General features: G+C 46.5%; 1 protein-coding gene across 3 annotated transcripts in view; it reads left to right on the forward strand.

Moving 5' to 3' along the window:
* The window catches only part of iws1 (interacts with SUPT6H, CTD assembly factor 1), a 22,809-nt gene extending 545 nt beyond the window's left edge, over positions 1 to 22,264 (forward strand). Inside the window, exons 2-16 of one of the 3 annotated variants that reach the window (XM_078247196.1) lie at positions 1,519 to 1,607; positions 3,465 to 4,068; positions 5,570 to 5,629; positions 5,970 to 6,183; positions 6,297 to 6,354; positions 6,617 to 6,717; positions 7,889 to 8,039; positions 8,128 to 8,210; positions 10,060 to 10,189; positions 10,535 to 10,652; positions 10,835 to 10,946; positions 13,923 to 13,979; positions 14,782 to 14,893; positions 16,728 to 16,890; positions 19,737 to 19,828. In XM_078247196.1, the coding sequence (XP_078103322.1) occupies positions 1,519 to 1,607; positions 3,465 to 4,068; positions 5,570 to 5,629; positions 5,970 to 6,183; positions 6,297 to 6,354; positions 6,617 to 6,717; positions 7,889 to 8,039; positions 8,128 to 8,210; positions 10,060 to 10,189; positions 10,535 to 10,652; positions 10,835 to 10,946; positions 13,923 to 13,979; positions 14,782 to 14,893; positions 16,728 to 16,853 (2,015 nt within the window). In that variant the 3' untranslated portion in view covers positions 16,854 to 16,890; positions 19,737 to 19,828. Of the gene's footprint in view, positions 1 to 1,518; positions 1,608 to 3,464; positions 4,069 to 5,569; positions 5,630 to 5,969; positions 6,184 to 6,296; positions 6,355 to 6,616; positions 6,718 to 7,888; positions 8,040 to 8,127; positions 8,211 to 10,059; positions 10,190 to 10,534; positions 10,653 to 10,834; positions 10,947 to 13,922; positions 13,980 to 14,781; positions 14,894 to 16,727; positions 16,891 to 19,736 lie in introns of all 3 variants that reach the window. The other 2 variants (XM_078247193.1, XM_078247195.1) reach the window with 2 other exon arrangements.
* The last annotated feature ends 4,517 nt before the right edge of the window (positions 22,265 to 26,781 follow it).

The raw sequence follows: 26,781 nt of genomic DNA on the forward strand, positions 1-26,781 counted from the left end.
TCTGTTATATTTTAACTATCATGTTTTATTCACGTGTGAACTTTTAAAACGCTCATATTTTGCATTGAGTTTGGCGTGTAGACGGTAAAAAGCCTGTAATCATTGTTTTTGTTATCATTCGGTGTAAAGGCCTTGCTTCACACACAGTATGACTGCCTGGTAATTTAGCCTGACTCGGGCTCGTTTTCTACTGGCTGTTATCTACATATTGACCTTAAAATACATGGCTTTTGACTAAAGTATGATATACAAACGGTAGAAGATCTGTCTGTTATGTTGTTGTTTTTTTAAAAGTGGATTTTCCTGCTCAAAGCACCTCTGTGCAGACAGACCTGTTTGGTGATCCGTGTAGAAGAAAACCTTCGTCTGACTTTATTTACCTGTGAATCGTTAAAACGCATGATTATTGCATGGAGTTTGGCGTGTAGACCGTAGACGAGTGAGATACATACCTGATAGTCTCAGACCCACTTTGGCTGCCTCAGAGTGGGTCACATCCAGGCTGTTTTAGCCCGGGTTAAAGGTTATCTAGCCTACATGATATTTGTAACGGAATTGTGATTTTTGGGGTCAGCAGCACTGTTGGTTATTCACAGTGCAAGCATCAACATGTCGGCCCCAGAGTAGCTGCTGTAGACTCCAGGGGTTTCCCTCCATTGTAATGTTTCTGAATGTAACTAAAAGTCTTTTCTCAGATCTAATGGTTGTCGTTGGGACGTCTTCAGCGTTGAGTTCTGTCTTTTAGCTTTTTGAATGTTGGTTATTTATTATCTGCTCTAGCTTTTCCAACGTTTTGGACACGGAAATGGAGACAATAACTCTCCAAATTGATGTAAAAGAGTTCCTTGCACAGTTTGTGGCAGTTTTGCGTATTTTGTACACGTCGTTTTGAACCCGTTCTCACCACATCTGGGTCTTTAACCTCGGGGAAAAGCTAGAGCAGATAATAAATAAATACCTCCGATCATTTAGACCAGAGAAAAGTCTTTTTAGTTACATTTATTCTCAGGGTTCAGGTGCTGCACCTAAACCTTATAATGGCGGGAAACCCCCCCCAACGCTAATGTGAAGTAACAGACATGTCAGATGAAATCAGGACATAACCAGGGACGTTCTTCACTCACTGTCAAACACAAAAAAATGTCTAAACAGTTCCTACGCCCTTTTTTTGCAGCTGATTTCCAGGCTTTTCTACAGTCTCCACGCCAAACTCCATGCAGAAATTGAACGTTTTTAAAGATCACAAGGAAATAACGCATGAAAGTAAAAGATAACATTAAGAGACATAATATTTGGGCGTGTTTTCCAGTTCGGCGTGTATCCAAAGCGTTCATAGACGGAGCTCTGTGGTTTTAGGTAACATTATTTAATGAGAGAGACGCTTTAAATCTGCACGGGAGTTCCAGACAAACGACCTGAATTCTTCCGTGCCCTGGCTCTGTGCAGGCGTTTGTAATCCTGTGTGATGAAATGAAATGCTGGCGCGTGTCCCTGACCCCGTTGGGTTTCTTTCTGCAGATGACGGCGGCGGCACTCCCGTTCAGGATGAACACCCGGCGTCAGACGGCGAGGAGGAGGCGAGGAGCGACGCCGGACATCAATCTGAGGTCAGACAGTAAACGGCAGCCTCCACGTCCTCTTCAGATATCTCCGCTTCTACAGAGACACACACACACAGAGACACACACACAGAGACACACACACACACACACACACACACAGAGAGAGACACACACACACACACACACACAGAGACACACACACACAGAGACACACACACACACACACACACACACACACACACACACACACACAGAGAGAGAGAGACACACACAGAGACACACACACAGAGACACACACACACACAGAGACACACACACACAGACACACACACACAGAGACACAGAGACACACACACAGAGACACACACACAGAGACACACACACACACGAGACACACACACACACAGAGACACACACACAGAGGACACACACACACAGAGACACACACACATAGAGACACACACACAGAGACACACACACACACACACACACACAGAGACACACACACACAGAGACACACACACACACACACAGAGACACACACACAGAGACACAGACACACACACACAGAGACACACACACACACACACACACACACACACACACACAGAGACACACACACACACACACACACACAGAGAGAGACACACACACACAGAGAGACACACACACACACAGAGACACACAGAGACACACACACACAGAGACACACACAGACACACACACACACACAGAGAGACACACACACACACACACACACACACACACACACACACACACACACACACACACACACACACACACGGAGACACACACACACACACACACACACACAGAGAGAGACACACACACACACAGAGAGACACACACACGGAGACAGAGACACACACACACACACACACACACAGAGACACACACACACACACACACACACACAGAGACACACACACACACACACACACACAGAGACACACACACAGGGACACACACACAGAGACACAGTGAGGGCTGAAGGAACGTCTCTTTCTGAACTTTGATCCTTGTATTGCCTCGTTAGTACGGAGAATCTGTGCCGTAATGCTGTAACAGTTCAACCTTTACTGGACTATTAATTGTTTCGGAAATAATAACGATGAACAATATAATTGTCTCTTTCAGTCACATTTTTGAAACATTTATTCATGTATTACTTTTTCAAACACACAAAAGTTTTGAATGAATTCCAGGATACGTCTTTTGTTATGTCTCTCTGTCATGTGACCCAGATAATGTACAAATACACAGCCCATGAAGTAAAGCACGCCTCTTTATTCATACGCCTGAAGACCTTAGCTAATGTTGGGGGGGGGGGGTGTGTGTGTGTGTGTGTGTGTGTGTGTGTGTGTGTGTATATTTCGACAGTGTGAGTGAAGAAATGGATAGAGAGAACGGAACCAATCAGAAGAGGGAGACACACACACACGGAGACACACACACGGAGACAGACACACGGAGACACACACACGAGACACACACACACACAGAGACACACACACAGAGACAGACACACAGAGACAGACACACAGAGACACACACACGGAGACACACACACGGAGACACACGGACACACAGAGACACACACACACAGACACACACACACACACACACACAGAGACACACACACAGAGACACACACACAGAGACACACACACAGAGACACACACACACACACACACACAGAGACACACACATATATATATATACACACAGAGAGTGAAGAAATAGACAACAAAACGGAACCAATCGGAGAAGAAGGAGAAAAGTTGTGTCCTGTTCTGTTGCAAACATCCCAGAATGCATCTGTGGCGTAGCTACGCCAGACTTACCAAGACTCTAACCCCCCCCCCCCGTTTGTCTCAACAGGACGAGGGCAGCAACAAAAGCGATTCAGAGACGGAGGCCCCCCGGCGCGCCGACAGCGACTCCGACTCCTCTCCGGTCAAACGCAGGGCGAGCGCGTCCGACGAGGAGGAGGAGGGCGGGTCGTCGCCCGTCAAACACAGAGGGTCGGACGACGAGGACGGGCCAGCGTCGCCCGCCGCCAAACGCGCGGGGAGCGGCTCGGACATGGAGGAGGAGGGGGGGGAGCGGAAGCCCAGGGCGGCCGCAGACAGCGACTCGGAGAACGAGGACGCCAAGCCGGCGGCGTCTCCCGGCCGCGGGTCCAACCCCGCCGACAGTGACTCTGAGACAGAGACGCCCGGCAGACGCAAGGGGGCGCAGATAGACTCAGACGGCGAGGAGGAGGCGGAGAAACGGCCAGAGGAGGCAGAGGAGGAGGGGGGAGGAGGAGGAGGAGGAGGAGGAGGAGCAGCAGCAGGGGGGAAGTGGAAGGCTGTGATGCAGTCTGACAGCGAGGAGGAGGCGGAGGCGGGGAGGAAGAAGGCTGCGGCAGGAAGCGATGGAGAGCAACAGGAAGAGGAGAGGAAGCAGAAGGAAGACAGCGACGACGAAGACGAGAAGCCAGGTACGGACCTCTGGTCGATCCGTAGAGGAATAATCAGCAGCTGTCTCCATCGTCGATTAATCGGGAGAGTTGAGTTCCCAGACCCCCATCCAGATGTTGGGTCTGGGTCTGACCCCCATCCAGATGTTGGGTCTGGGTCTGACCCCCATCCAGATGTTGGTCTGGATCTGACCCACATCCAGATGTTGGGTCTGGGTCTGGGTCTGACCCCCATCCAGATGTTGGGTCTGGGTCTGACCCCCATCCAGATGTTGGGTCTGGGTCTGCCCCACATCAGATGTTGGTCTGGGTCTGACCCACATCCAGATGTTGGGTCTGGGTCTGGGTCTGACCCCCATCCAGATGTTGGGTCTGGGTCTGACCCCCATCCAGATGTTGGGTCTGGGTCTGCCCCACATCCAGATGTTGGGTCTGGGAACTCCCCATTGGCTGGGCTCAATCTGAGGGGCGGGATAAACAGCTGTCTTTCAGATTCCCTCTGCACACAATAGGACAGCTCTTCAACCAATCAGAGAAGAGCTAGTTGATAGATTACACTCTGAACTCCGAACACGTCTTCCTTTTTTAAGAATGACTTCATGGCCGTTCTTTGTTCTTTTCTCAAAGAAAAGCTGAACTCCAAGTCTTCCAGAGATTAGTAGCAAACTAATAAACAGTTGGACTACAAACCGACAGCTCTCGTTTGTAAAACACGGCCATTAGCAGAGTAGCATGCTGTAGCAGCATGTTTGCAGCTTACGTTGATCCCAAACTTTCTGTCGTTTTTCTCTCGCCTGTCTCTTCTCTTACCCTGAAATTCCACCAACTGCGGATCGGCTGCGTGCTCCGCCGTCCGTCGGTCGCCGACCGGCAGCTGTAGTCGCGAGGACCCGCGGGATCTCGCGGGATCTCGCGAGATCTCGTAGAATGGAACAACAAAAGCCAACCCTGAGCTGTGTTTTCAGGGAGATGTGATCCGCCGTGAGCACGGTGTGTTTCATTTTGAAAATAAACCGGATGTTGTATTTCGTCTCTGCGCACGGCTTCCTGTCCCGCCCTCTCTGCCCCGTGCTGAATTGCTGCCCTCTTGTGCGCTGGTAATAATCCTCCGTGCGGAAACGCAGTGAGCCGTACAACGTCAGTTGCGCTGATTAAACGGAGCTTTTTGCTCGAGGGCTTTTTGTGATCGGTTCGTTGGAGTTACTGGAGGGATCGTTTCAGCCCTAGTTGGACGTCTCGTGAGCTGAAACGGGCATCGCTGTCCCTGTGTGTCACGAGCGAGGGCGTTAAGAGATTGTTGTAGCAACCAACGTAATAATAACTAAGATTACATGAAACCCACGTACACTTCAGGGGGAAAGAAAATAGTAGGCCAACACAGACACGGACTAAAAGGAACAAAACGTCCGACGTACAAACCACATCGTGCTACGTCATGCAACGTTCCTTCAGCCCTCATTAGTGTGTGTGTGTGTGTGTGTGTGTGTGTGTGTGTGTGTGTGTCTCTCTGTGTGTGTTGCAGTGAAGAGGAAGAAGGCCATCCTGTCAGACAGCGAGGACGAGGAGAACGCGGACAAACCAGGTAAGACGACACCTGTCTGACCGACACTTACGGGAACAAAGGTTTCTGAAGGTCTAAGTCACTAATGTGGCCGTAGTCAAGATGTGGAATTACCCATAAACCCCCTTCGGGGAGGCAGAGACTCTCACTCTTTGGTTGCCTTCTGAACTGAACTGCTCTAGCTGTCTGTATTATTTGCCTTCACCCCCTGACTGTAGTCACGTGATTGGTGACTGTGTATCTAAACTGTTGTTAATATTTTTGCGAAGGCACCACTAGTCGACCCGACAGTTTTCCAACGTCTAAGACGCAGATGCGCGCGTAGTGTAAACCCACCTGTCCTCCGTTTGTTCTCTCGGAGCAGCGAAGAGGAGTCGGGCGGTGTCGGATGACGGGAACTCGGACAGCGACGGCGGCCAGCTCGGCCCCGACAAGAGCATGGCGGCCAAACTGAGAGAGCTGGGCTCGGACAGCGGCAGCGAGGACGACGAGCGCGCCAAGGCCGGCGGCGGCCAGAAGGACGAGAAGGCGCTGTTCGGCAGCGACAGCGAATCGGGAGAAGGCGAAGAGGAGGAGTGAGTACTTGACCAATCTGAAGCCAACTCGGCGTCTCTGTTTCTGCGAGTCCAACCCCCCCCCCCCAGGTAAAAGCTGGCGCTGACCTTTTGACCCCTCCCGTTCCTTTCAGGAAAATGATCGCCGACATCTTTGGAGAGTCCGGAGACGAGGAGGAAGAGGAGTTCACGGTGAGGGCGGCTCCTCGTGTCTTTGTTGCTTTTAGATGAGATCACATGGCAGCTTAACTAGCAGAGAACACGATGGACCAACATCTAAAAACTATTGCATCACATTCACATTTTAAACTTTACATTGAACACATTTCCTTTTTTATTTACCGTATGAGATTAACTATAAGTTTACTATGAACGCAGCACATATTTAACAGCACTTACAAATAGGATTGAGACGTAAAGTGTGTATGTGTCCCCCCCCCCCACCTTTTTGCAGGGTTTCAACCAGGAGGATCTCGAGGGGGACAAGAAGGAGGAGAAGCAGGAGCGGCAGGAGGAGTCGGACTCGGACGAAGGAGTCGACCGCAGCGGCCAAGAGTAAGCCGGGTTTTTCCCGCCGTTATAAGGCTTCGGTGCGGCACCCGAAGCCGGTTTAGGCAGCAACTACCGTATTTTCCGGACTATAAGTCGCATCAGTCAAAAAATGCGTCATGAAGAGGAAAAAAAACATATATAAGTCACACTGGACTATAAGTCGCATTTATTTAGGAATTTATTTCACAAAATCCAAGACCAAGAACAGACATTTAATCTGGAAAGGAAAGTTATTAAACTACCCAACAGCCCCCAGAACAAGGGGCTGAATACGGTAGGTGTCCTCTACGTTAACGTAACACATTAACAGTTATTAAACTCCCCAACAGCCCCCAGAACAAGGGGCTGAATACGGTAGGTGTCCTCTATGTTAACGTAACGTAACGGCACTGTTGACGAGCCTCTCCCAGCAGCACGTTGTTCAAGCACCCATCTGTGGACTCCTTCCTCCAGCTCTGGCCATCTGGATTTCAGCACGACTAGCTTTCTTTGTTTTCTTCATTGCAGTAAGACTAACCTTTTCTCCAGTCCCTCACAAGTTTCTCTCTCACTCCAAACTCTCGTTCTGCTGCTCGATGACCGTTTTCGGCTGCGTGTTTTACTACCTGCAGTCTCCTGCAGCTTCTTTTCTTTCTCAGTTGTCTTTAGGAGCAGCGTATAGTCGTCACAAGCCTAGAGCGCCTCTCGCGGCTGTAGACGGTAATGTTTTCAGCATGAAATAACATTTAAAAACATGTTACATTATATATATTTTGATATATAAGTCGCACCTGACTATAAGTCACAGGACCAGCCAAAGCATGAAAAAAAAGTGCGACTTATAGTCCGGAAAATACGGTAATCGGAATGAAACTAACTAAAAGACTGATTGTAGTTGGACTTCTTTAGCAAGTTTTGGCTTTAACCTTTTTGAGTGTTATTGGGGTCTGATCTGTGCCGACCTGTACCAAACTTGGCACATCTCCAGACCGACCTGACGCAGTTATCGGTTAAAAATGCGCACATAACTACGAACAAATATGTGTAGTTAGCTACAAAAACACAAACTTTGAGTCGGCCAAATGAAATGCTAAATCCTCCCTTTACCTTGTGAAAACCATATTTTTTTTTAATGCTTCTTAAACTGTTTTCCTAACGTGATTCCAGAACGTATAATGTAAGTTTGTGTGTGTAGCACCAGCTTCATGTCCGACTTTGACATCATGCTCGCTAAGAGGAAAGCCATGAACAGCAGGAAACGGCGGCACCGCGACGGAGGGACGTTCATCAGCGACGCCGACGACGTGGTCAGCGCCATGATCAGCAAGATGAACGAAGCCGCGGAGGTGCGCCCCGTCAAAATAAAAGCCTTTTATTGTGTGTGCTCTCCTGTAGCCCGCTGTGAGCGATACTGACCGTGTGTTGCCTCAACAGGAGGATCGAACACTCAACAGTCAGAAGAAACCAGCGCTGAAAAAGCTCACGCTGCTGCCACAAGTCGTCATGCACCTGAAAAAGTAAGAACTCTGTCTATTCATGTGTACTGTGTGGCGGTCTTATAGTAGTAGGGTGTAACGTGTGGCCTTGTTATAGTATTAGGGTGTAACCTGTAGCGATGTGATAACGTGCGGTGGTGTGATAGTATGAGGGTGTAACGTGTGATAGTATTAGGGTGTAACGTGTGATAGTATTAGGGTGTAACGTGCGGTGGTGTGATAGTATTAGGGTGTAACGTGTGATAGTATGAGGGTGTAACGTGTGGTGCTGTGATAGTATTAGGGTGTAACGTGCGGTGGTGTGATAGTATTAGGGTGTAGTGTATGGTCGTGTTGTTCTAGTATTAGGGTGTAGCGTGTGGTGGTGTGATAGTATTAGGGTGTAACCTGTAGCGATGTGATAACGTGCGGTGGTGTGATAGTATTTGGGTGTAACGTGTGGTCGTGTTCTAGTATTAGGGTGTAACGTGTGGTGGTGTTCTAGTATTAGGGTGTAACGTGCGGTCGTGTGATAGTATTTGGGTGTAACGTGTGGTGGTGTGATAGTATTAGGGTGTAACGTGCGGTGGTGTGATAGTATTTGGGTGTAACGTGTGATAGTATTAGGGTGTAACGTGCGGTGGTGTGATAGTATTAGGGTGTAACGTGTGATAGTATGAGGATGTAACGTGTGGTGGTGTGATAGTGTTAGGATGTGACGTGTGGTGGTGTGATAGTATGAGGGTGTAACGTGCGGTGGTGTGATAGTATTAGGGTGTAACGTGTGATAGTATTAGGGTGTAACGTGTGGTCGTGTTCTAGTATTAGGGTGTACCGTATGGTCGTGTTGTTCTAGTATTAGGGTGTAGCGTGTGGTGGTATTTGGGTGTAACGTTTGGTCGTGTTCTAGTATTAGGGTGTAGCGTGTGATAGTATGAGGGTGTAACCTGCGGTGGTGTGATAGTATTAGGGTGTAACGTGTGGTGGTGTGATAGTATTAGGGTGTAACGTTTGGTCGTGTTCTAGTATTAGGGTGTAGCGTGTGATAGTATTTGGGTGTAACGTGTGGTGGTGTGATAGTATTAGGGTGTAATGTGTGGCCTTATTATAGTATTAGGGTGTAACCTGTAGCGATGCGATAGTGTTAGGATGTGACGTGTGGTGGTGTGATAGTATGAGGGTGTAACGTGTGGTGGTGTAATAGTATTTGGGTATACCGTGTGGTGGTGTTCTAGTATTGGGTTGTAACGTGTGATGGTATTGGGTTGTAACGTGTGGTGGTGTGATGGTATTAGGGTGTAACTTGTGGCCTTGTGATAGTATTAGGGTGTAACCTGTAGCGATGTGATAGTATTAGGGTGTAACGTGTAGCGATGTGATAGTATTAGGGTGTAACGTGTGATAGTATTAGGGTGTAACAGTATTAGGGTGTAACGTGTGATAGTATTAGGGTGTAACGTGTGGTGGTGTGATAGTATTAGGGTGTAACGTGTGGTGGTGTGATAGTATTAGGGTGTAACGTTTGGTCGTGTTCTAGTATTAGGGTGTAGCGTGTGATAGTATTTGGATGTGACGTGTGGTGGTGTGATAGTGTTAGGATGTAACGTGTGGTGGTGTGATAGTGTTAGGATGTGACGTGTGGTGGTGTGATAGTATTAGGGTGTAACCTGCGGTGGTGTGATAGTATTAGGGTGTAACGTGTGATAGTATTAGGGTGTAACGTGCGGTGGTGTGATAGTATTAGGGTGTAACGTGTGATAGTATTAGGGTGTAACCTGCAGTGGTGTAATAGTATTTGGGTATACCGTGTGGTGGTGTGATAGTATTGGGGTGTAACGTGCGGTGGTGTGATAGTATTAGGGTGTAACGTGCGGTGGTGTTTGTCCCTCAGACAGGATCTGAAGGAGACGTTCATCGACAGCGGCGTGATGTCGGCCATTAAAGAGTGGATCAGTCCTCTTCCAGACAAATCGCTGCCGGCGCTCAGAATCCGAGAGGAGCTGCTCAGGATCCTGCAGGAAGTGAGTACGGCCCGCTTTTTTTTCCCAACGTTTTTGTCGCTTTTATGTCTTTTTCGTCATTTTTTTTAACATTTCTTTTCCGCTTTTTTTGACATTTGACACTTCTTTTCAACGTTTGTGTCACAATGTTTTTTTCGCTGTATTTGACGCTTTCTTCAATGTTTTTGTTGATATTTGTGATGTTTTATTTTCTTGCGTTTTTGTCGCTTTTTTATCTATTAACTTCTCTGTACGCATTCGAACGCCTCTAGCGTTTTTCCTCTCCTGCCATGGGCGGGCCCTGTCACGGCTTCAGCGTCCTCTCTGCCTCCTTCAGAGTTTGACCGCATGTTTCCCTCCCTGCAGCTGCCCAGTGTGAGCCAGGAGACTCTGAAGCACAGCGGCATCGGGCGCTCCGTCATGTTTCTCTACAAACATCCCAAAGAGTCTCGATCCAACAAAGACCTCGCCCTCAAACTTATCAGTAAGGAATCTCTCTCTCTCTCTCTCTCTCTCTCTCTCTGAAATCAGGCTCCTAGAGAGCTGCAGCTCGGGGGCTTTTTAAAGTGTCTGTTACCAGTTTCAAGTAGCGTTGGAGCATCTGCTCCGCATGCGTTAACACATTCAATGTAGCCAGCCGGTGATAATAATCTGTCGTCTGTTTAGATGAGTGGTCGCGGCCGATATTCGGCTTGACGTCCAACTACAAGGGGATGACGAGAGAGGAGCGCCAGCAGAGAGATCTGGACCAGCAGATGCCTCAGAGACAACGACTCAGGTACAACCATTTACACCCCTCACCTTCTGACAGGTACAACCATTTACACCCCTCACCTTCTGACAGGTACAACCATTTACACCCCTCACCTTCTGACCGGTACAACCATTTACACCCCTCACCTTCTGACAGGTACAACCATTTACACCCCTCATCTTCTGACCGGTACAACCATTTACACCCCTCACCTTCTGACCGGTACAACCATTTACACCCCTCACCTTCTGACAGGTACAACCATTTACACCCCTCACCTTCCGACCGGTACAACCATTTACACCCCCTCACCTTCCGACAGGTACAACCATTTACACCCCTCACCTTCTGACAGGTACAACCATTTACACCCCCCACCTTCTGACAGGTACAACCATTTACACCCCTCACCTTCTGACCGGTACAACCATTTACACCCCTCACCTTCTGACAGGTACAACCATTTACACCCCTCACCTTCTGACCGGTACAACCATTTACACCCCTCACCTTCTGACCGGTACAACCATTTACACCCCTCACCTTCTGACAGACATCAGCCAGGCAGATAATTGGTCGATCCCTAGTATTTTCACCCACATCCTTTTCCTTTTTTATTCTTTTCATTCACTCTCTTCACACATTGTTTTTCCTTCCAGCCTTTTCCTTCCTTCTACTTGTTGTTCCTTTTAAATCTACCTTCTTTAATTCCTCATCCCCCCCCCCCCCAACCACCCTACCCAGTCAGCCTCAGAAAGTGGAGAGGGCAGAGGAACCTGACGTCTTCTCTCCACCAATCAGGTTCAGTCTCAAAACTGCATGTTTGCACGGCCTCGCCGACTGAGTCTCAAGTCAACTTGTGTGTGCCAAACATGCAGAGGAATCGAAAAATCCGACTCTCTCCGACCCACGGTGCAATAAGGACACATACAACAAGTATAAAGATAATATATGCTGTATATACAATACGTTCTAAATAGTGCAAATGTAAGGCAAAACCGAACCGAAAAAGAATGACCGTAAACGAATGACGGTGTTCTACTGATATTTTCTATCAACTAACACAACAAATCTCTGACTGTCTTTCACGATGTGTTTGTTTACTGCGCACATACATATTGCGAAGACGATCTAAAACGCAGTTCACTGTGCAGAAATCAGAAGGTTCGGAGATTTCAGAGTATTTTTCTTTCTCCACCCTTGGTTACTTGCCGCATATTTGGCGGGAAAAAAACCCTTGACTCAATGGTAGCTTAGCGCCTGGTAGCATACAGCTAAAGACACAGGGTAACGTTAGCTTACCGGTAGCCTGCAGACTAGCCTAGAGGTTGTGTCTCCGGCAGAGATGCTCACTAGTCTCTGAGCAAGAGTCCAAGTCAAGTCTCAGGTCACTGAGCTAGAGCCCAAGTCAAGTCTCAAGTGTCTGAGCTAGAGCCCAAGTCAAGTCTCAAGTGTCTGAGCTAGAGCCCAAGTCAAGTCTCAAGTCTCTGAGCTAGAGCCCAAGTCAAGTCTCAAGTGTCTGAGCAAGAGCTCAAGTCTCTGAGCTAGAGCCCAAGTCAAGTCTCAAGTGTCTGAGCTAGAGCCCAAGTGTCTGAGCTAGAGCCCAAGTCAAGTCTCAAGTGTCTGAGCTAGAGCCCAAGTCTCAAGTCTCTGAGCTGAGCAGTCAAGTCTCAAGTGTCTGAGCTAGAGCCCAAGTCTCAAGTGTCTGAGCTAGAGCCCAAGTCTCAAGTGTCTGAGCTAGAGCCCAAGTCTCAAGTCTCTGAGCTAGAGCCCAAGTCAAGTCTCTGAGCTAGAGCCCAAGTCAAGTCTCAAGTGTCTGAGCAAGAGCCCAAGTCTCAAGTCTCTGAGCTAGAGCCCAAGTCAAGTCTCTGAGCTAGAGTCCAAGTCAAGTGTCAAGTGTCTGAGCTAGAGCCCAAGTCTCAAGTGTCTGAGCTAGAGCCCAAGTCTCAAGTCTCTGAGCTAGAGCCCAAGTCTCAAGTCTCTGAGCTAGAGCCCAAGTCAAGTCTCAAGTGTCTGGCGGTTATGAGTGTTGTATCAGAACACTGCAGAGCTATATATCAGGAATTCAAAGCATTGCAGCCAGCGGGACGTAAATGATTACGTAAATAAACTACCATAACTTTGGCAAACGATCAAGTGCTCATTCATCATTTACTTAACCTCTAGCGAACAACGTCGCATCTAAAGCAAGAAGCAAGCTAACTTTAGATGGCCGGTGCTAAGCTAAAGATGTGTGCTAACCTATCGGGGTGCGCTTTCAGCTGCTTTTCAGATCAAATGAAATATGGTTGAGCCAGATTCCTTTTATCTTGATACTACATACTTTGCATTCAGCGCTTCTTTTGTTTTGGACCTTGTAGTCAGAAGTTTTGAAAGCCAAAGCCGGCAACATGTTTGTAGTTCTCTCTCGCAAGAGAGGCGTTGTGCTTCACGTGTTACGTAGGGAGGTTATAGGTTACGCACATTTCCTAAAGGGTATGGTTGTTGGCGAGTTGTGCCCACCTCGAGGTGGAGTCTGAAGTCCTTTTTGAGGACGAGTATCGAGTCTGAATGCTGTGTTCCAAACACTAGTCCCCATCCATGGCCTCTCGTGTTTGTGTGCGTAAGCGCTTGAGGGGATGTAAGAGATGAGAGGATGGAATCCACAGTCGTCGTCGTCCTGTGTAAAAATAACTTCATAAGTTCAGCTGAGATAAGAGACGTGAGCCGTTCGGACTTACACGGGCTCAGGCGGAGAAGATTGTGTTCCCGTGCCGATGACGGTGGTCCAGAGATAGCAACGCGGCGGGGGAATCTGCGGAGGTGTCGGGTGTTTTCTCGGCGTTGCGCTGAAACGCTGACTAACTGCTGTGAGGTGGAGAATGCTAATAATAGCACGGAGACTCAGCTGGTGGTGTTTCTGCTCTGCTTCCCATCCCTGTTAAATCCATCCTGATATAAACCAAAGTGTCTCTCTCTCTCTCTCTCTCTCTCTCTCTCTCTCTCTCGCTCTCTCTCTAGTTCGGGTGGTCAGACACCCCGGAGAGACCTGGAGAAACAGCTGACCGGGGAGGAAAAGTAAGTTGAGCTTCAGTTTTCACTTCAACTTCATTTCGTCCCTGGGTTTTACAGCAAGGCATACAATACACGAAAAACAACATAGATATACAGTACAGAACGAGATGGCGCGAGACCTGAAAACCAATGGACCAGAAGCCCAAAAATATTCACTAGTGACCAACTTTCAACGACATGTCCCAGTGTACAAACCACAGCATCAATAACATCTAAAAAAAACAAACAATAAAAACATCAGAATGACAAAATAAATACAAAAACCAACAATAAAGTGCAGAGTAACCAGCCGTGTTGAATACATGATCGACATCTCTACCATCATAACTCATATTGTCCACATCCAAGGCGTACACATCACACCAAAGCCCAGTTCAGACCAACGAGACAAGCAGGGTATCATCTGCATAGCAACGACTCTTTGTACTTCCGTTCTAACCTCCGACTTCCAGGGCTTTTGTAGCTGAATATATCATTTGCTGCGTCTAAATATGAATGTGGATAACGTTAGTGATGGTGAGATGCTTGCTCTGCAGCCTCTGGAGACTCGACCAGTGACAGATTGGGTTATTGCATGTTTCGCCCAAAACACACCTATGAATTAATGAAGACACTAAGTACAACCCTTTTGAACCGGACCCTTTTTTCCCCGACGTCAAACTAGCAAAAGTGGATTTGGGCACGCCCCTAAACGCACCTGCGCCAGGCGCTTCACGCCGTGCCCTTAGATGGTTAAAATAGGGCCCTCTGTCTACTATTATTATATCTCAAAACCTCCTCTCCCCCCCCCCACCCCACCCCTCAGAGCTCTGCGACCCGGAGACCCCGGGTTCTGCGCCAGGGCCCGGGTGCCGATGCCCTCCAACAAAGACTACGTCGTACGACCCAAATGGAACGTAGAGATGGAGTCCAACAGGGTGAGTTTTTCTTTTCCTTTTTTTTTCTGAAGGTAAAAACTAAAATGCAAGTCACGTGTTGTAGAGAGTTAAAGAGTCAAGTTATGGCCATGAGTTAAAGGGTGATGTCAGCCTCTCGGGAACTGTTTGAACACCAAATATATGCAGTGCCATTTAAGGTAATGAAGAGGTACTGTACAAATAAATACAATTAATACATTAGGCAGTACCTACAGTGTATGTATATATATATATATATATATATATATATATATATATATATATATATATATATGTATATATATGAGTCAACATAGATTGAAAATGAGTGTTGTCTGTTGTGATGTCCGTCCATCCAGTTAGTCTGTCTCTCATGTGATAACCATTTCCTGGTTAAAGCCTTGTCAGCTGCAACCAACAGACTGTTCAATAAGTACATGGCTGTGTCTCATTCCGCATACTTTCCGTCAGTACACTGTGTACAACGTGCACTGACCACTTACTGCTAGGGGTGTAAAAAAAAATCGATACACTTGAGTATCGCGATATTTTATTTTGCGATACTGTATCGATTTTCAAAAAGGAAATATCTTTTTTTACTTTAATTTTTTTGTATTAACAAACGTAGCTATGGCTGACCTTTGGCCTACTTCAGCATATAAACATCAGCTCACTAAGAACCTGGGAACCACAATCCCAAACTGGCAGGTTGATTTTTCTGTGTACTGAATTGTTGACCTAAAGTAAACTTCTTGGAGTTTTATGAACATTGTGTCTTTTTTTTAAATATTAGTTTTTCTGAAATTATACTTAACAAAATCCCAATATCTCGCCTTACGCACAGTATCGAAATATATTGCAGTATATTGAGTCGTGACCCGCGTATCGTGATACGTATCGTATCGCCAGATTCTTGCCAACACACAGCCCCACTCACTGCCGTAGTGCCCACTTCCGATGGTCAGCATTGTCCCAAAAGGAACACTTGTGTTAAAACACTTACCGGAAACGACGAGCGGGACGAACACGACGAACGCAAACACGTGTGAACGAGATTTTCCAGCCCGCCAAAAATATTTGCTTTCCTGTATGCAAATGAGGGGCGGTTTAAAAAGTGACCTTTGTCGATCAAATAAAACCAGGCGGATTCAGCAACTGCACGGCCTGTTTCTCGCTTGAAATGTTTTCAGAAACGCGTTTCGGTGAACTATTTTAGTAAAATACGAGATCGTATTCAGAACGAGACGCCATGACGGTTCAGTTTGAAATTCTCGAGCGGCCAGACCCACGTGACGCGTTCGTCCAATCAGCTGCCGGTCAAGGCTTCGTAGTCAAGACGGCGCCCGTTTAGTGCGAGTAGGGTCCATCGTTCCACGCTGAACTTTTTGACCGTTTTTAGGGGGTCATCCTGGTACTTTCAGTGCGTTTATATTACCTCCACTATATACTTAAGACTAAGTGTTTGAAGTGTGACAGTACGCGCTTTGAGACACAGCCCTCGTCTTTATTCAGCATTTACTTCATAGGCATATTTCGGAATAAATGTCTTGAAATAATAATAGATACATTGGCAATATTTCAATAAATGTCAACATTTAGACTTTTGTGTTATATCTAATACTTTTATTTATGTAATGCAGATTTTATATTTGGTATATTAAACACATTTCTGTGACGATACACTGTATAAACTTCTAGCTCTCACTGAAAGGAACTTGAATGAGAAAATGTGGTGTCGCTGAGAGCGGGATGACCCTGTGTGGGAAGCGTCATTCTGGTGGGGGGGGGTGGGGGGGGGGTCTGTCTGTACACACGAAGTGAGGTAATCAGCTGAGCTGTGATTGGTCCTCTGTAGAGCGGCTATAAGAAAGGCATCAGCATGGTGGAGAAGCACAAGCGGCGCTTTGCCGAGCAGAGGAAACTGAGCCGCCTGCAGGGAGCTGTCAAGATCAGCATAGAGGGAAACCGAATGCCCCTGTAGTTCCCGCTGCCGGCCCGCAGATGGGGGGGCAGGGGCAGTAAGTCCTTCTGCATGGGGGGGTGTGACGGCGTGCGGTGATGGCTCGAACTTGTGTGTGTGGTGTCTGCAAAGAGTCTTCCCCCCGGACAAGATGCTCCGCTGTGTGTTTATGAACAGATAAGAGACGGAGTGGAGCATCTGTCTGTGGGGAACCGTCTTTGTCAGAGAACTGACTAACGCCAACACTGATCTAACTTTCCTCCATTTAGGTCGCAGTCTCGCTTTAACAGACCTTCCTCCACAGAGCTGCGGAGGAGGGTCTGGTTAGTCCACACAGCATTCCTGGATGGGAGAACAACCTGCTCTGGTTTATTGGCATTTCTTCAAACCAATCACAATCGCTTTGGGCGGCGCTAAGCTCCGCACGGAGCCACGGTGCCTCTGCTAAACAGCCTCAGGAAGGAACTGGTTTTGGTGGAACGTGTGGACGTTCAAAAGTAGTTTTAGTCGTTCAACAGAAAACTCAGATTGGACAGATAGTCTAGCTAGCTGTCTGGATTTACCCTGCAGAGATCTGAGGAGCAGTTAACCATAGTCCTCACAAATCAGCCGGAGGTTAGAACGCCAACACAGAGACAGAGGACGGGGACGGACATCTGGCTGAAATGAGGGAAATCTGACGTCGATATAGACTTTATTCACGCACACTGCGTTGGCCGTCAGACGGTCCAGTGAAAAAAAACACCCCATTTATTTTGAATGGGGTGTAGTGCGTTTAGGCTGCGGCGGGGGAAGCCAAAAGAGGTAGAAGAAGATAAACCCTGCTGGAAAAGTTGAGGCCGAGTCAACTTTTGGAGGAACGCAACCCTGTGTCGGGCTGCGGCGGCCGGCCAGTCGGGCTGCGGCGGCCGGCCAGTCGGGCTGCGGCGGCCAGTCATGTGAGCGTGGATCAGACTTGTGGGTGTGTTTGGAGGCGGTGTGAGAATCCCGTACAACAAACAGGAAACATCACTGCCTCTATCTCTGCCACGAGAAAGATTTAAAACGCCAAACGCAAGCTCTGAACTGCCCGGGAGTTTGTGGAACAGCTCATTTCTCCGGCAAATGAAGCTGCCTTCAAGTGTGCTCAGAAACGTCCAGATCTATAATTGATCTGACGGAAAACAGGAACTGTGAAATATAAAGTCTACTTCTGCTCTATCGGGTGTTAAAGAACACAACAGGATGTCACACACATGGGCCGTTTCAGTGACTGTCCCACCGCCGCGCAGGCTTATTTCTAGTCCTAACTGTCCTAACGTTTAAAGACACGGAGTTAGACACGGAGTACCGACATATCTGTGGTCTCTGCTGTGCACCTTGTCTGTCCTGTGTTGCTTTGCTAGCGTCTTCGATAAACCAAATCTCGTGTTAGGAACAGCAACATGTCTCCACCGGTCCGTCTGTCACAAGTAGCTTGGGACTGTCTTCAAGATCGTCACACCCGTCTGTAGTTTTACCGTTTTTAACTTGTAATATAAATCTTTTGTGCAGCGTTTCGGCATTCAGATTAGGCACCTTCAGATTAACGACTCTGTTACTCAAACTGGACCTATTTCATCGTCTCATCTGCTGACTTGATGATTGAACTTCAGCTCGGAAGGTTTTTTCCTTACCTTTTCGTCAGCAGTGGACACACAGACACGGACGGACGGACACACACACACAGACAGACGTACACACCGACACAGACACAGACAGACATAGACAGACACGGACGGACACACACACACAGACAGACGTACACACCGACACAGACACAGACAGACATAGACAGACACGGACGGACGGACACAGACAGACACGGACGGACGGACACAGACAGACACGGACGGACGGACACGGACGGACGGACACACACACACACAGACAGACGTACACACCGAGACATAGACAGACACGGACGGACGGACGGACACAGACAGACACGGACGACCGGACACAGACAGACACGGACGGACGGACACACACACACACAGACAGACGTACACACCGACACAGACACAGACACAGACAGACACGGACGGACGGACACAGACAGACACGGGACGGACAGACACAGACAGACACGGACGGACGGACACACACACACACAGACAGACGTACACACCGACACAGACAGACATAGACAGACACGGACGGACGGACACAGACAGACACGGACCGGACACAGACAGACACGGACGGACAGACACACGGACTGACACACAGACTGACTGAGACACACAGACTGACACACACTCGCACACACTATTAACAAACTTGCTGTTGGGTTGAGGTTGTGACTTTTGGGAGTTTGGTGATGCATCATCTCCGAGGGTTTTAACTCTCTCTGCATGACCCCGGAGAATGACGTGTGATGAAAAACGCTCTGCTTTTATTAAAACTTAAAGAAGTTGTATAACGTTTGTGTGCATCAGTACAGCATAAGACTTCCTATTTCATCTCTCTTTTTCTTTTTAAAGGCATAGATCAGGGGTTCTCAAACGCATCACTCAAAGGTCCGCATCTCATTTTTATTCCAGGTCAAAGGTAAAACATTCGGCCTGTTTTTTTTGGTTTTTTTGGGCTTTATGTAGTAAAAGGAAGCTTTTTTTTTTTTTTTTGGTCGATTTATTCGTGCATAGTCAACATTACTAACAATGTATCGACCAATAGATTTATTTCGAAATAGAAAGCGTTACACTTCATGAGGTTTTGGACTCAGAACACGATGTTCACGGTCCCGGTCCGGATCGACTTGCTGTTTTGGGCCGGCTGTGGACCTCGGTCCAGACTTTGAGAACCCCTGATGGTTTGACATATAACCCAACCCTGAACACGTCGGCAGCTTCTCTCTGATCTGTTGTTTTGTGTTTGTTGCAGCACGGCCAGGTGAAGAAGGGAATGTCCCGCGTTGATAAACAGATGCGTCGAATCGCTGACATCCGCCGCCTGACGAAGCCGGGACACGCTGTTAAAATCAGCGTCGAGGGCAACCGGATGCCCCTCTGATTTTAACCTCCATAGGATTTATTCACTTTATTATTATTATTTTTTTTTTTCTTCTTTTTAATGTGTTGTTTTCCTGAACAATCCCCCCCTCTCCCTCCCCCCTTTCTTCAGGTCCAGCTCTGCCTTACTGAAGCCTGAGGTCACATCTTTCTGACTTTGAACATCTGCTGTAAACTCATCTGGTCTTTGGGCTAAACAACTTGAAATCTTACTCCGAAATGATCCGCAGAATAAAAGATAGCTGGCTACAAACATCAGTAGTAGTTGGGTTAATATGAGCTCCGAATATTAGCCCATGCTGCATTCAGGTACTCCCTGATGGTCCCGTTTCTCGAGTTAGGAAGTCCTTCTTCCAACTTGTTGGTGTTCAAGATTAAGTCGTAATGTGGGGAAAAACATGAATGCTACAAAGAAGACGTGTTGTGTTTTATTGCTCAGAGTTTAAGTTTAACCATGCTGTTGTCCTCGGGTCACATTGGACCACATTTTAAAAACGTTTCTGTATCAGAAATCTGGGTTTCTTTCAACCTAATTGTCAAAATAAATAACGTGGATGGTTCTGTACAACGCTCTTCACAAGTACAACAAATAATCAGTTCACTACTTTCATTGAATAAATAGATAGAATAAATAGAAAAAAGTGTCAATGTCAAAAAGTGCAGGAAAAAAACTGACAAGGACATCGGGAAAAGTGACAAAAACGTTGAAACAAGTGATGAAAAGCAACAAAAGTGCGTCACGGTTTTAATTTAATCCAGTTTGAAGCTTTATAGTTATACTTTCTCCCTAAAACCACTCATATTGCTTCACCTGACTTAAGTTAATGCTAATAAATAACTTCTCTAACTCACTCTACGTAGACGGCTAACTGTTACAAGCTGATACCATTTTACAAATTACACGAGCAAAAAATGTACGTGCAATCTGTAAACTAAAGTATCTTGACATGAACTATGGTGCCAACTCAGCTAGCAAAAAAAGATGCAGACTTTTGGAGTCGATTTGAGGGGACGTTTACAGGCTTTGTCCCATTCGGGAACTCATTCATCTAATACATTTGACACCACGTGAATGTAGCATTATGTTAGCAGTGAGCTACATTTTGCATCATTTCCAAACCAACTGGATCCAAAAAGTTAGCTCATGTTAGCGTTACATTAGCTTTACCTCAAGTAAAGTAATGTTAGCGGTCGGTTTCATCTCCAAGCCCATAATAGTAGCTACTGTCACTGGATCCACAGTGTCGCTAATGTCGGCACAATGTTAGCTTTACCTCTTAGGTAAGTAACAATAGAAGCTAATGTTAGCAGTGAGTGGACTTGGACAACTAACGCAGTTAAAGCTAATGTTAGCTTTACATCTAAGCCAACTAAGCAAGCTAATGTTAGCAGTCAGCTACATTAGCTATATCGCAAAACAAATCTTTTGCATTACCTTATATTATCAGTTAGCTATGTTAGTCATCCAAAACTGGCAAAATCCATGACATTAACTTATGTTAGCAGTCAGTAGCGCTAGCTCTAAAGCAAGTCCGGTCCGTAATGTTAGCTCTACACTATTTTTAGTAGTCAGTTACATGTTCAGCATTATGGACTTGAAGATGAAGCTAAGTTCATAACTTTCGCAGTTAGTAATTGTCTCTAAACCAGTTATGTAGCTTATGTTAGCTGCATTAGCTTTAGCTCCAAACAAACTGGATCCCTAATGATGACTTGCAGAAAGTTAACACAGTGCATACTATTAGTTGTTAGCTTAACGTCCAGGACAACGGGAATAGCTAATGTTAGCGGTCCGCTGTGTTAGCTAGATCTCAAAACAAATAAAATACACAACATGAGCTTAAATGATCAGTTGGCTACATTTTGTAAGCTCCACATTATGTTAGCATTAGTTAACTAATGTCAGCACTTTTTTCACTTAACCTACAGGTTTCTAAGTTAGCAATCGGCTACATTAGCTTTATCTCTTGAAGTGTAAGTGTGTGTTGCAGAGAGAAATCTAACGTGGCTGATCAAAGGATCATTTTGGTGACATTTTGAGTTTTTTGTCCAAAGTACCATCATGTGTTTGTTTTTTTTCAAAGCTTTTTAATATTGGATTTGAGAATAAAATCTTCCCTCAGGCTCTTTTTTGTTTGTTTTCCTGAATATGAAGGTGTTTGTGTTTTGCTAATCGACTGGCCTCCTCCTCTTCCTCCTCAGTCCCATTTTGTCCCGTCTCTGTTCCCATAGCGGCTGTACAGAAGTGTGTAAACTGTCTGCAGGACGGCGTTCACGCAGGTAACACACGGTGACCCCGATCAGATGTGGTGTCGGGGTGTTGACTGTGTGACTCGGCCTTGTTTCTGCACTGTGTTCTGGATCAGGGTTACTTTTCTTAATAAAGACTCGACAAACTCACCTCTGCTCTCGGGACTCTTCTGTTTATCTCTGCAAATACTTACAGGAAGTCTGCTTCGATCGGGCTATTAGGGTTCACAGCAAAACACAATATACATTTATTTATTTATTTGAACTTGCTTTGTCTTTTTTCAATTGTTTTTCTTTTCTTTTACTGATATTTTTCGTTGTTTTTCTTTTTATTTAAAGATTTTTTGTTTTGTTTGTTTAACAGACACACCAACAACAGATGTAAATATACGTATATATATGTCTGTGTATATATGTACATAGCAGGGGGGAATGAGAGGGGGAAACACCAGAGCAGGGGGAACGAGAGGGGGAAACACCAGAGCGGGGGAACGAGAGGCAACCCGCAGAGCAGGGGGGGAACGAGAGGGAGGAAACGCCAGAGCAGGGGGGAACGAGAGGGGGGGAAACACCAGAGCAGGGGGGAAATGAGAGGGGGGAAACGCCAGAGCAGGGGGGAATGAGAGGGGGAAACGCCAGAGCAGGGGGAACGAGAGGGGGGAAACGCCAGAGCAGGGGGAACGAGAGGGGGGAAACGCCAGAGCAGGGGGAACGAGAGGGGGGAAACGCCAGAGCAGGGGGGAACGAGAGGGGGGAATGAGAGGGGGAAACACCAGAGCAGGGGGAATGAGAGGAGGAAACACCAGAGCAGGGGGAACGAGAGGGGGGAAATGAGAGGGGGAAACACCAGAGCAGGGGGAACGAGAGGGGGGGAACACCAGAGCAGGGGGAACGAGAGGGGGAAACGCCAGAGCAGGGGGAACGAGAGGGGGGAAACGCCAAAGCAGGGGGAACGAGAGGGGGAAACGCCAGAGCAGGGGGAATGAGAGGGAGGGAAACGCCAGAGCAGGGGGGAATGAGAGGGGGAAACACCAGAGCAGGGGGAATGAGAGGGGGAAACGCCAGAGCAGGGGGAATGAGAGGGGGGAGACACCAGAGCAGGGGGGAATGAGAGGGGGAAACACCAGAGCAGGGGGGAATGAGAGGGGGAACGCCAGAGCAGGGGGGAATGAGAGGAGGAAACACCAGAGCAGGGGGGAATGAGAGGGGGAAACGCCAGAGCAGGGGGAACGAGAGGGGGGAAACGCCAAAGCAGGGGGAATGAGAGGGGGGAACACCAGAGCAGGGGGAATGAGAGGGGGGAACACCAGAGCAGGGGGAATGAGAGGGGGAAACGTAGCAGAAGATATTCCTTTTTAAACCAAAACTTAGCGATGTAAATGTAGCGGGAAATTAGCCGACTCTGTCCCTGTTCATCATCAGTCAGAACAAAACAGACACTTTCAGCACCGTGATAGTTTACTTTTTATTATGCACAATTTAAAACCTAAAGCAGTAAGAAGCATTATTAAAAACAGGATGAGTGGAACGGGACCGAACGTAGACTGGAACAAGTCACATCAGACTCACTTTTAAATGTTGAACCTCTGGCTGACGTGGAAACCGTCTCCACTGCAAGCAACGTTTAAAAAAAAAAAAAAAGTCAGGAAAACCTTCATAAACGTATGGGGGAAAGAAACAACAATCCATCCATTTTATCTTTGGGCAGTTTGGTTGAAAGAAACCCATATTTCTGAACGTTTTTAGGAGGCAGTTCCTCTAGCGGCCACTAGTTACTGCTCAAAGAAAACGGACAGAATTGGCCTCAAAGCTACATCGTGTAAGACTGTCTCCCATCTGGCGGTGAAATTATATACGACAACCAACTGAATATTACTTTCTAGCCCCCCCCGCCCCCCCATTCAGAGCGCGTTGCAACTCCTACGGTGGCCGTATTATTCCAAGAAGTACGACTTCGTCCGTGAGTGTTCCTTACCAGTGTAACGTTTTCATTATTTTGGTACCATTTCATTGCTAACATCAGCTATCAGGTTCCCAAACTAATGTTGGTAAAGTATCAGCGTAATCCTCCATATTCAACAGGCTTTCAAATCTGCCGGCAGATCGAGTAATCTCCCCCCTGGCTTTCGTCACGGTGGCACTGAAAGCGCGAAACACGGAGGTATGTCCCTCTTTGGCTAATGTATTTTAAAGATGGAGGCGCAACATGGCGGAATACATTGGAACGACCCGCTCGTATGTCTCCTGAATGATCCTGAATATGGCAGCTTGTACGCTTGCGAGAATACTTTGATTAGTTGGTGGAAGTAATTACGCATGAATGAGCATTTAGTGAAAGAACAAAGGTTTTCTTTTTTGCTAAGAATCAACTCAAAACATTTCACAATGGAGCTTTAAAGGGGAATTAACATTTCTTGACAATCTTTGACATTGGTCCAGTATTTAGTTTGAACGCTGCTAAACCCACCAGACAACAAAATGATTATTTTAGAGCTTGTTATTAAACTAAATATTGTGTCTTCTCTCCCGAGCTTTGCAAAAAAAAATTATGGGAAGTATCCCTACAGAGATTACGACCTTGATGTTTAACTACAAACAGCTCTGAGGTCGCTAGCGCTAAACCCACCAGACTCCATTTAAAAAAGCAGCCGGGACAGTTGACACACTTTTTAATTAAACGTAATTTACAAAGCGATCGTATCGCGCTGAAAGCTGATATTTTGTCACTAGCAACCTACACCTGTCTTCTGTCAAATACAGTAGCATTTTCAGCTTTGACCAAAACCGTTCAGGAATTATTACAGCAAACGTGGGACGTGCGTAATGTTTTATTCGTCCCTCCTGGTCGGGACGATTGAAACAGCACGGGGGGGGGACGGATGAAACATACAGTTTAAGCCATTTAAACTCCCCACAACTTCAATATTTTACTACATATCATGAATGGTACTCCCGAAAGGTGTTATTTTAGATAGATTGTTGCTGGGCTGTACGTCTTCGTGAAGGTCTGCTAACAACTAATCGCCGTCATCATGAAGCAGTTATTGAAATATCATGCACTGTGGATGATTCTGCCATTTTTATAGCTAGAACAGTACGTTTTCCCATTTATATCATGTTTCTATTGTGGAAAATGTCATTTCACTAGGTTTTTACGTGGGTTAGGCCACTGCACATCCAAATAAGTGCCGTTAACGACCCACAGCCCGTCAGTCTCCATAGGATAACATGGAAAAACTCAACCCCTACCTGGTGGAGCCCAAATATATTTTCATCTTTCTAAAACTGCTTTTCCATGTCTCACCTCCATAAATTATTGTATAAACACAGATATTTGTGCATTTACTTAAAATACATGGAGTTACAGCCAGGTCGGGATGGTTGAAAAAGCTGTTTCAATCGTCCCTACATAGACATATGCCATTATAGCTTGTTCTGCTTTCCATGTAAACAAGCATGCAATATGAAAGTCTGGGATTGTGGAGAACATTAAATGGTCTCCTGAATGAGCACGTAGTCCAACCTTTAAATGAAAAAACACTCATTAATAATCTAAAAAATGTAACCGCTAATGAAGTTTACTTTGGACCATCAAAACTGGTTTATCGCCTGCTGTAACTCTGTGATAAAAGGAAATAACAGGAAGATATTTGGCTGATAGAAGGAGGTTAACATGCTCTATGTGTTGACCTAAGGAAGTCTGTTTATCATCACTGCACTCGGAGAAAACTGGAATGTTTCATCCGTCCCGCGTTTCAATCGTCCCGGGTCTCCCCTACTATAGAGCCAACATATTTCCACATGTAAATCAGTAAACTATGTGTTTATTTCAACTAAAACTAGAGTTGTGATGGTTGGAACAGTGGAAACGGCTTTTCGTAGTTTGATTTTGTTTCTGTCGACTGTGAATGAAGTGTGTTTTACGATGCTTAAATCACTGATTATTTACATGGAGTCTGGTGGGTGTAGCGAACGCGATTTCACGGATGTTTTTATGTTTAAAAAAAGGATCTTACTCTTTAACAGAAATGTCGACCTCCTTAGAAATCCTTTCCATAATGTTGTCAGACACTTAGAATATTAATCTGAGTCCGTCAGCGGCAAAACGAGCACTTTTGCGAAGGTAAATACAGGCTGGACAGCTGCCCCATTAGCTTACATTGTCGCTTGTTTCTCTGCTGCCGACTGCAGAGATCTCTCTTAATACTGGACCGATGTCAGAGATTGTTGTTCCCATCAGTCACTGAGACACAAACACATAGGAACATAGGGTCCAGGTTGAAAAAAAACGGTAGTTACCCTTTAATAAAGGGGCAACAGATTTATCTCACTGTAAAATGGGTTCACACTGGCATCAACACAAAACAGTGATGGTTGTCACTTGTAATATTTAAGGTTGCATATATATGTATATATATATATATATATATATATATATATATACAGTGTAAATGTTCTGATTTGGTGGCGGTGGGGTCCAGTTGCCTTGGAGACGTCTGTCAGCGTGTTGTCCTGCTGTAAACAGACCCGCTGCACTGCTGGAAAAAAGAACTACGAGGCAGAAACTCAAGTCAAGTCGTGTCAGATGTTCAGCTCTCAGCGTCGAGGCGGCGGACGCCTCCAGTCAGAGTCACAGGTGGGGGGGTTGGGGGGATGATGGTGCATTC

This window comes from Sander vitreus, chromosome 3 (genome assembly GCF_031162955.1).
Source record: "Sander vitreus isolate 19-12246 chromosome 3, sanVit1, whole genome shotgun sequence".
NCBI classification, from domain to species: Eukaryota; Metazoa; Chordata; class Actinopteri; order Perciformes; family Percidae; genus Sander; species Sander vitreus.